At 42.4% G+C, this 10,038-nt stretch overlaps 1 protein-coding gene across 1 annotated transcript in view; it reads right to left on the bottom strand.

Annotated features, from left to right (window-relative positions):
• doc2d (double C2-like domains, delta) overlaps positions 1-10,038 on the bottom strand; it is a 96,340-nt gene that overhangs the window by 72,922 nt on the left and 13,380 nt on the right. The window contains exon 5 of the mRNA XM_037674943.1: positions 8,353-8,462. Coding sequence (XP_037530871.1) covers positions 8,353-8,462 — 110 coding nt within the window. The remainder of the gene's footprint in view (positions 1-8,352; positions 8,463-10,038) is intronic.

The raw sequence follows: 10,038 nt of genomic DNA, 5'->3' as shown, positions 1-10,038 counted from the left end.
TTGGGGTTTAAAAGCCACTGGGACGTTATGTTTAGAAAATAAACGTCTCAGTTTCTCTGATACTCCCTCAACATATGGAATGACCACTGGTCTGGGTCTGGGTTCCTCCTTTTCACCTGTTGGCTGACTGGAGTCCTGTTTGGGTTTCTTCTCTGCTTTCAGGAAGGCCCAGTTAGGATATCCACATTGCTCTAGAGCCTGTCTTGTGTGGGATTTCTCCTTCTGCCGGGCTCCTGAGCTAGTGGGGACGCTGTCTGCTCTGTGATACAGAGTCCTGATGACTCCTAACTTGTGCTCCAAAGGGTGATGGGAGTCAAACTGCAAATACTGGTCTGTGTAGTGAACCTGATCTGACCCTGATCTGACCCTGATGACCTCAAATCTATCAGATGGACAGGGACTGTTATTTCATTGATCTGAATACAGTCTGAGCCATCTGATGACTTTCTTTCTTGAATTAATCAAGCAGAAAAGACAATTCTCTATGATCATCACTGTTTACAAATGTTTGATAATCAAATTGTGTTAGTTCACTCAATGCTTACAGGTTGAAGAGAACTACTCATTTTTATTTTACATAAACAGTAAGTAATGATTTTTATTCCTCATTCAAAGAAGAAATCAGGTTAATATGCATTTCTTGATTTTCTGTCTGAAATGAGCCAAGCAACGTAAGTATGTGAAAGTTGAAGCTTCGGTCAACTAAATGTTTACTGAAAAAGAAATGTCATGTTTAATCTTTACAGAAGATACAGAAGAGTTGACTCCACGAAGTCTGCTTTTCTGCAATAATCTCTCTGTCAGTTGTTAAACAAACTCATTCTCTGACCTCGACTTTTGATAACACCTTACGTCAAAAACCACACCTCTTTCTGGTCCATCCACGAATCAGAAAGCTCTAAATAGACCCGGAAGTCAACTCATTTAAAATGTGGCAACTTCCCGGTTCTGTTAGAGTCTACGGAGACTAGAGAGTCGAGAGTCTGGAAAAGAATTCGGGAGAATTCGTTAGAATTCGGAAGAATTCCAGAGAGTTCCAGAGGCTGAGGAGATGAAGAACTAGAGAGTTGCTGGAGTTGAAAGACAATTAAGAGTCTGAGAAGTTCTGAAGAATGAAAGGAGTTCAGAGTTCTTGGGTGCAAACGCATTCAGGATGATCCAGAGACGTTTTGGGATTATAATTTCTGTTTGAAAACCACGTACGACTCTCTGAGGGTTTGGTAGTTCTCACGGAGACGCTGAAAAGAGTCAGAAAGGAACCTACGCCGACGCTGATTTCATCATCAAGGTAGATGGTTCTATTTTCGACCAAGTGTACCGTGGGCAAGCTGAGATCTGATGGAGCGTGCAATTTCTGGTCAAACAGATTAATTCCCTCACATATCTCTCTGTAAGATAACTCCATTTCATCTTAAAACTCTCCTCTTTCTCATAAAATCAGTACAGATATTTTAGAAATATCTGAAGCAAAGTCCTCGTTCACCGCCGAGTGATCGATGTCCCTTTTCTGTGAAACTTGTCTGTTATTATTTTCATATTTTGCCAAATTAATGTAAATGTTTGATGTTAAACTTTGATTCTGAAAATAAATGACCGCATTCATTTTGATGGGTCAAAGATAAATAACGTCTCTCGTTACATTTCTGTTAAATTCAATGCACGACATTACACAGTCAGAAAGATGAGGAACTCGTGAATATATTGTATGCATATATATCTCATATATTGTCATACTACAACTAGTGGCACGTACCTACGTGACTACTACATCTGTGTGTGTGGGTTTGCGGTACACCTCAGTTTGCAAATGTCCTCTATCAGAGACTGAGACCTCACAGTCCAAGAAAGCCAACCTGTCATTTTTTACATCTTCTCGTGTGAACTTGATATATTTATCCACAGAGTTGATGTGGTCAGTAAAATGTTGGACTTCCTGAGATTTGATTTTAACCCAGGTGTCGTCAACATACCTGAACCAATGACTTGGTGGTGTCCCTGAAAAGGACGTCAAGGCTCTCTTTTCTACCTCCTCCATGTACAGGTTGGCAACAATAGGAGAAACTGGAGACCCCATAGCACACCCATGTTTCTGCCTATAATATTGACTGCCTATATTAGTTGGCAGCTCAGAACATCACATACAGAACACCATGGACTTTGTGGACAAGGTGAGGGATGTCATCATGGAGACTGATGAAACAATGGTCTCTTTTGATGTCACATCACTCTTTACGTGCATTCCTGTTGATGATGCAGTAGAGGTGGTCAGTTTAAAATTAAAATCAGACACCACTCTGAGCAGCAGGACCACACTTTCTACAGAACAACTGTGTCAACTCTTGAAACTGTGCCTGCAGTCAACCTACTTCACATATGGGGAGCAATATTATAGGCAGAAACATGGGTGTGCTATGGGGTCTCCAGTTTCTCCTATTGTTGCCAACCTGTACATGGAGGAGGTAGAAAAGAGAGCCTTGACGTCCTTTTCAGGGACACCACGACGTTTATTTTCTAAACATAACGTCCCAGTGGCTTTTAAACCCCAAAATACATTACGGCAAAGACTGGTTCATCCCAAAGATCCAGTCCCCCGGCACAAACAGAGCAATGTTGTGTATGCTGTTCAGTGTCAGGAGGGCTGTGATCAGTCTTACATCGGGGAAACAAAACAGCCACTGGCCAAAAGGATGGCCCAGCACAGAAGATCAACATCATCAGGCCAGGACTCTGCAGTCTACACTCATCTCCAGGCCAGCGGTCACTCTTTCAGGGATGAAGATGTTCACATCCTGGATAGAGAGGAACGATGGTTTGAGAGAGGAGTAAAGGAGGCCATCTTTGTGAAAAGAAACCGTCCATCATTAAACAGGGGTGGAGGCCTCCGGGTTCAACTGTCCCCCTCTTACAATGCTGTGATTGCTAGTATCACTCAGCCCTCTGTGAACAGTAAACAGCCATCAGTGTGCTAATGATCCATTGTTATGCTGATGGTCCTTCTTGAGCATGTGATCAGCTGGTTTTGGTTGTCAGCAGCAAAACTGGTTGATCCACCCTGAGACGGTGCTATTTAAGAGACTGAGCTGAATACAGCTCCTCAGACTGAGGAAGTCTCTCGGATGAGAGACGAAATGTTTCTACATTTTTTTTGTTGATTTGCTTTGTTTTGTTTTTTTTGAATGTCCAGAGGACCAGATTTAACTTTTTTAGATCATTAGGCTCACTTTCTGTCATCTACACACAGCAGTAAACCAGGAAACCAACAGATGCTCAAAAAACAAACCTCCATCCATGTTGGGAGAGAAAAAGAGTTTACTGCATGAAACACTTTACACAGAACAATGCATCAGAACAGTCACGGTGCATTCAAAATGTAGGAATCATGATATTCCGAAAAAAACAAAAACAAAGCTACAGTCAAACAGAACTTAGCTCAGCAAGCAAACTAACCACATAAAAACTATGTGGGCTTTCTAACAAGAATCATATCGAAATCAATATAAAAAAAAAATAATAATAATTCCACTTAGCACCCCCCCCCCCTAGTGGTGCTAGGGCCCTAAGCAGCCAGTTTTAAGAGCAGATAAATCTGACAATCATCAGCATGAAATGAAAAATCATGTTTCCTCAGGATAGACCCCAAAGGGAGTAGATAGTGAAAACAAAAGGGTTCCAAGAATCGAGCCCTGTGGGACCTCACAGGAAAGAGGCCCTGATGCAGATACACTTATTTCCAAACCTAACACAGAACCTCCTGTTACTTAGGTAAGAACATAATGTTCATTATGTTGAGTCAAACTGGAGGTATGAAGTATATTTTGAAATTAAATATTTTCACCAATGGACTTGAGACTTGTCCACGGTGTACCTCGTCTCTTGCACAGTAACAGCTGGATATGGGCACCGGTGACACCCCCCGCCCCCCCTGCTCGCAACCCAAAAAGGAAAATGCGGTTAAAGATCGTGGATGGATGGATGGATCGATATTTCCACCCAATGGAGGTCGTTACCTCTCAGACTATCTGACTTCTCAGCCAAATATCCTCCCCATTTCCAAACATACTAATTCTCGATTCCACTTCAAGGCGGCAGGTGTCTAACGAGCCTTTCCCTCCATACAACCCTAACTCACATCCAAGACTTGTTCCCGTTTCACCCACCCAAGGACGGCCGAGCCTATTACGAAGCCAGACATGTGGCTGAGGAGACAGAGTGGAACGATGGAGTGAAAGTAGACCAGATCTGGTACTGACATCATATTTGTTCTCCATTCACACATTCAGATAAAAACGCTGGTTTTCTTGATACGCGTCTCTCATCACAACTCCCCCACAAGCTCCATCTCTCTGCAGTTATTTGGCAGCCTGATAGTTGTTTTAGTGATACACTGTGACTCACAAGAACTCTAACTCTTCCCGGTGGCTACTCTCCAAAGTGTGCATTAGCGGCACATTTTTGTGCATTAGGTAAAACATGAGATTGTTAATACGAGGAAGCAGTCAGAGCCATCACATCGTCAGGATAATTTTTGTTTTCAGAATGATCAGAAATTTGTCCTAAAGCAGAAATAAAGGAGGTTTACTCTGAATTTTCTTAGAAATTTGCTTAAAATAAGCAGTCATTCATAAAAACCTAAATAACTTCTGAGTTCTTTTGGACGAGGCTTCACAATTGAAGTCACATAAACAGAATAAATATTTCATCAAGATGATTCAGTACATTCTAGTTCATAAGACTTTTTGACTAAAGACTAGAAGACCTCGGGCGGCGCTGCTGCAGCAATTAAAGGATTAGCTGCTATGAGGCCAAGCGTGAAGACGCGATAGAAGACATTACTCATTGGTTTACTCGCCCGATTCATTTTTAATAACAAAATTAACCTCCAGTGGCTCTTAGAGATAAAGTAAGCACTCTCAGGCCTAAAGTCTTTGGATAGTGGAGATAAAAATTGCTGTTTGAGCTTTAATGTTTATTTTTCTCTTTTTTACTTACAGTCTTTTCATGACTGTCTTTTATTATGCTGTTTCTTTTTGTGTTTTTTCTTGGAACTACGCTTTTATGTAGTCATTCTTAATTCAGATTATTTCAATAAATGAATAAATGTCCCACCATTGTCTCTCTCAACGTTACACATGACACAATTATTACATAAACTGACAAATAAATAAGCTTCCTCATGTTTTACGTTATACTGAATATTATTCTTTCTTTTGTAAGAAAAAGTGCTTCACATTATGTGACGTTAAATGGACTGATGATGATAATGATGAAGATGATGCTGTGTTGTTTAGAAGACAAGTATGTTTATCTTTTCACCAGAAGTTCCACTAAACAACTTTCAACTTGACAGACAAAACTTCATCTAAGACGGGTGTTTTTAGGTTTTATTTTAGTGAAATATTAGTTTTTACATAGTTTTTAAAGGTTTTCAACAACATATTTTTAGCAACGGACTCTGGAGACTGTGTTGTCTTCTTGATTTTAGATTTATCAGCTGCTTTTGATACTGTGGACCATAACATCTTACTTTGTCGTTTGAAGCAATGGGGGCGGGGTGTCAGAGGTGCAGCACTGGACTGGTTTAGGTCCTACTTAGCAGAGCATACTTTCTGTCTGCCTTGGTGACCACGTGTCCTCCTCTGCTCCTCTCTTGTGTGGGGTTCCACAGGGCTCAGTCTTAGGCCCCCACCTCTTCGCGCTGTACCTGCTCCCTCTTGGCTCTATTTAAAAAAAAATATGGGATCTCCTTTCATTGTTACGCAGACGATAGACAGATATATGTCCCACTAAAGAAAAAGGACTGTAACTCTCTGGCCCCTCTGTTTTCATGTCTGGAGGACATAAAAGCCTGGATGGCTGTGAACTTCTTAAAGTTCAATGAGAGAAAGACTGAGGTGATGGTCTTTGGAAGCTCCACTGAGACTCCCAATGTAGATGTTGGTTCCTTGGCCCAGTACATCAGGCCAACTGTTACAAACTTGGGGGGTCACAGTTGATGTTGGACTAAAATTAGAAAATCACATCAGAGCTGTTGTTAAAACTATTTTTTTCCATCTGAGGCAGCTAAGGTAAAGCCGATTCTTTCTCAGCGGCATTTCAAAACAGTAGTTCATGCCTTTGTGACCACTTGGCTGGACTACTGTAACGCACTCTATACAGGAATCAGTGACTCATGTATCTCTCAGCTTCAGAGGGTACATAATGCTGCCACCACCCCCTCTGTTTAACCCTGGCAGCTGAAGCAGCAAAATATTCTCATTCATTTCAAACATCAAATGTCCAAAACACTGATTGTTATGAAAAATTCTACTTCTTCTTTATGCTTTACAATAAATTCTAATTTTCGTGTCCATTTATGTGAATCTGTCCATGTTTGCTGCATCCCAACAGTCACAGAGCTGCGTGGAAATATTGTTTATAACAATCTTTTAAACGGTTGTGTCGACAAGGCCACTGATGGTAAGATAAACAAATAATCACAAAAACTGTTGCATCGCATTCGGAGTCTGGCTTTCAGCTTTCTGTTTAGCTGACCAGCACAAAAAGTCACTCTCACCGTTCCTTGGACGCAACTGGAAGTTGGAAATAAAAGGAAATATACAAGCAGCTGCACTTTATCAGCTTAGTATCAGGTGGCAGTCTGACAGTCTGCAGCAGAGGAGCTGGATCTGTTTCATCAACTATTTATTATCCTTTCTTTATCTAACCAGGCAAATCCCGCTGAGGTCACGGATCTCTTCTGCATGGGAGACCTGCAGACAGTCTAACATGCATACTTTTGGACTGTGGGAGGAACCCCACGCTAACACAAGCAAAACGTGCCAACTCCACACAGAAAGACCTCAGGTCCCAACTGGGGACTTTCTTGCTGTGAGGCAAACACTAATCCATCGTGCTGCCCAAACGTAGTTTTGAATGATTTTGTATTAAGCGTATAATTTAAGAACTTAGTTAATAAAGATTAAAGATTCAAATAAGAATGTATGACAATGATGATATCCTATATATCACACTTGTCCAATAAAGTCAGAACTTCCAGGCGGGTCTACAGCTCTGTGTACAAAGCACGGGGATCAGAGAGTATCTCCGCCTCTGCATCTGTTGAGACCAGCAGCTCTGTGCGCATCATCACACAGAGTAACCCCCATTACTCTGGGGAAGCCCTTTAATTCCTCATGTAGCTTTCTGAGGAGCCATCAGAGAACAAGTCAGCTCATGAGCTGAGGTTCTGTGGTGAAAACATCAGGCAAGAGCTCGAGCGCACACTTCCTCCTAACTCTGACGGCTGCTTCCCTTCATCCTCCCTGCTGTCAGCGAGCGCATCGTTCACTCTGGCTCAGTGACGGCCTTTTATTTCTCTAACTGTCCTCATTCAATCATGTTTTGGCTCTTGTTTGGTTAAGCTACCTCCCAGAAGCCTCCCCGTTTTAATTCAGCTAAGTAAATCACACCATTTATCACTTCATTCATCTCTTTCCTTGTTTCATGGACCCTTGGACTCATTCCATGCCAAGATTTTATTTTGACCTCGCTAGTTCACGTTATTGTCCTTTATTAGCGCTCAGAATTATTTACATTTTCTTTCTGGATCTTTTTTGATCCTGGCAGCCAAGTTTATGTGTCTTCAACTCTTGATCTTTTTATTTCTGTCGTTGGCAACTCAGAGCCTCCACACCAGATTCTGTCTGTGTCCTTGAGCGGAGGTCAGGTGGGTTTCTTCTGTCCTCAGACTCGTGCTGCTCAGGGACATGTTCACTTGGCGTGTTTTGTGTGTGTGTTTGTTCCCCAAACAGAGGGAGGGGCCAGTAATTGTCCTTGACATACGCTCAAGAGGACAGGCCTGACCTCCTGCTTCTGTGCGTGCAGCGGGTGAATGAGAACCATTTGTATGAGTGCGAGTGCGTATGTAGGTGCACGCTGGCTTTGTCTTTCCCCAGGACAAACATCCAACCCTGTTATGAGTCCTCTTAGTAAACTGACACTGATTGAGTTTAGCGCGCACGTCCACAAACAAAATGCACGTGTAACTCCATCTCTGAACCAGCATGCAGGGTGACACGAGTTCCTGGGAGCTTTTTGGGCCAAGATGGCTATGCTTGACCTCGATCGCTCCATGTGCAGAGCACTATGGGGCATCGGGGGTGGAGACTCGTGGAGCAGCTAACACCTGAGCAGCAAGTGGAGCAGTCAGCTCAGGCTGCCTGCCTTTATTAATGAACCGCAGGGCTTGGAGAAGCCCGTTGGGAAGCTCAGAGTGCTGCTGGAAGTATGGATTTCTATCTTCTACTCTGAGAGTCTCCTGGGAAATGGAGTTGATGGCTGGACAGAAAAGAAAGACAGAGCTGAGAACCCTACCTGAGCGTCTTTGTGGACATGTCAGCTCCGGTGATGCCATGATACACCAGCGTTTCATTCCACACTGGATTCAAGGTGTTCTTCAGGGTTTTTGTGCGAAGCTTGTTCGCCTGCAGAGTAAAGGAGACATAAAAATTAACGAGGGCTATGCCAATGTCCCCCAACTCTGAAGGATTTGAGTAATGAATGTTTGTAGTTTTAGAGGTGAGTGTTTTTCTGGACTGGATTGAACAAAGAATGCAAGTAAACCTTAATGTTTTTGGTGCAAGAAACTGAAGCGAGCAGGTTACACTGAGGAGAACAGAGGTAATTTCTATTTTTGCTTGTTCGAGGCAGCACAGTGTGATGGGTCCTGGAGAGAGGACGGAGCCATTTTATCCACCACCGGGTGCAATGGTGGAGCCAGGAGGTGGCCACGTCAGCTTTTGTTTTCATTAATAAATAGTATTTCTCTCTTTACCATTTCCAGTTTCCCTGTGTCTTCCAGCACTTTGGGTTCTACCAGCACCAGCTTCCGACACAGAAGTTATGGCCCAGACAAGCAAAGACCTTGTTTTAACTTTGACCTTGATTCATGACCACCCGTCTATAAATGTTGTCTTGTCTGGGCCATAACATCTGACCCGCTTAAGTTAACATAATAAAACGTCATAAAATGACATCATCACTAGATGTAGTGTCCCATAATATTTTCATTGAAACACCTTCAAGGTCACAAATCAAGGTCAAAGTTAAAACAAGGTCTTTGCTTGTCCAGGCCATTGCTTTATATGGTTGTATAATAGTTTGTCGACAGACACATAATATGTCATATTTTTCAATGTCATATTTTTCTTAACTTGTAGTTTTAACTAATTGAAATCAGAATGTTTTTATTGTCAGAATCTCAAAGCTTCTACATGTAAAGCTCTTCACCTTCTCTTAAACAACCAACGATATTAAAGTTAATGAATCAAATCTTTTAGTTAAATAATTGTATTTAGCACTTTCATCTGCTTGCTAAAACATTTTAATGGTGTTGCTGATTATAGACTGAACAGGAACGTTTATTTCATACTTAAGATACACCGCGCTGTGCGTAGGGAAATGGTGTGAAGTAAAGAGTTTGTCATCTCCTTTCAGAATGTGACAGCTGTTGGTGTTTGAATCTTTGAGGACACGAAGCGTCCCGGCCTTGTTTCTTCTCCTCTCTGCCACTGTCAGCCTCGTGCCACAGCACCTCAGGGCCACATTTTGAACTCTGCCTGACATCTTTTTTCTCTCGGCCTGGTTTTGTTCCCGCTGCCCATTGTTCTGTAACTGCCTCTCCCAACTCTGTCCCGTTTCATTACCCTCGTTTTCTTTTTCCCATCGGAAACTTCTTGCTTATCAATTCGAGTTGGACACCCGGAGCTCAGTCCATCAGCGGAGCAAGCGTTTTTAATTTAAATTGAATGCTTGACTGATGAACACGAGGCAGGACCAGTGCACCAGAAGTGTCACGACTTCCCAAAGCAGTGTTTTTCTAAAGACCCTCAGTCTTTTCCTAAATGAGCTGCTTTTGTAGCACATTTCTTAACATATGGTCCATCTGTGAACACTTAAAACACCCGTTCCCTGTCGTTGCTCTCGCTGCATTCATTCTTGTACTGAACGGGGGTGGGGGGTTGCATCTGTTTGTAGATGTTTGATCTCCAGAAATCCATC

The sequence above is a fragment of the Nematolebias whitei genome, chromosome 3 (assembly GCF_014905685.2).
Source record: "Nematolebias whitei isolate Nwh7 chromosome 3, NemWhi1, whole genome shotgun sequence".
NCBI classification, from domain to species: Eukaryota; Metazoa; Chordata; class Actinopteri; order Cyprinodontiformes; family Rivulidae; genus Nematolebias; species Nematolebias whitei.
The sequence above is the reverse complement of the archived record's forward strand: the minus strand, read 5'-3'. Positions and strand labels throughout refer to the sequence as shown.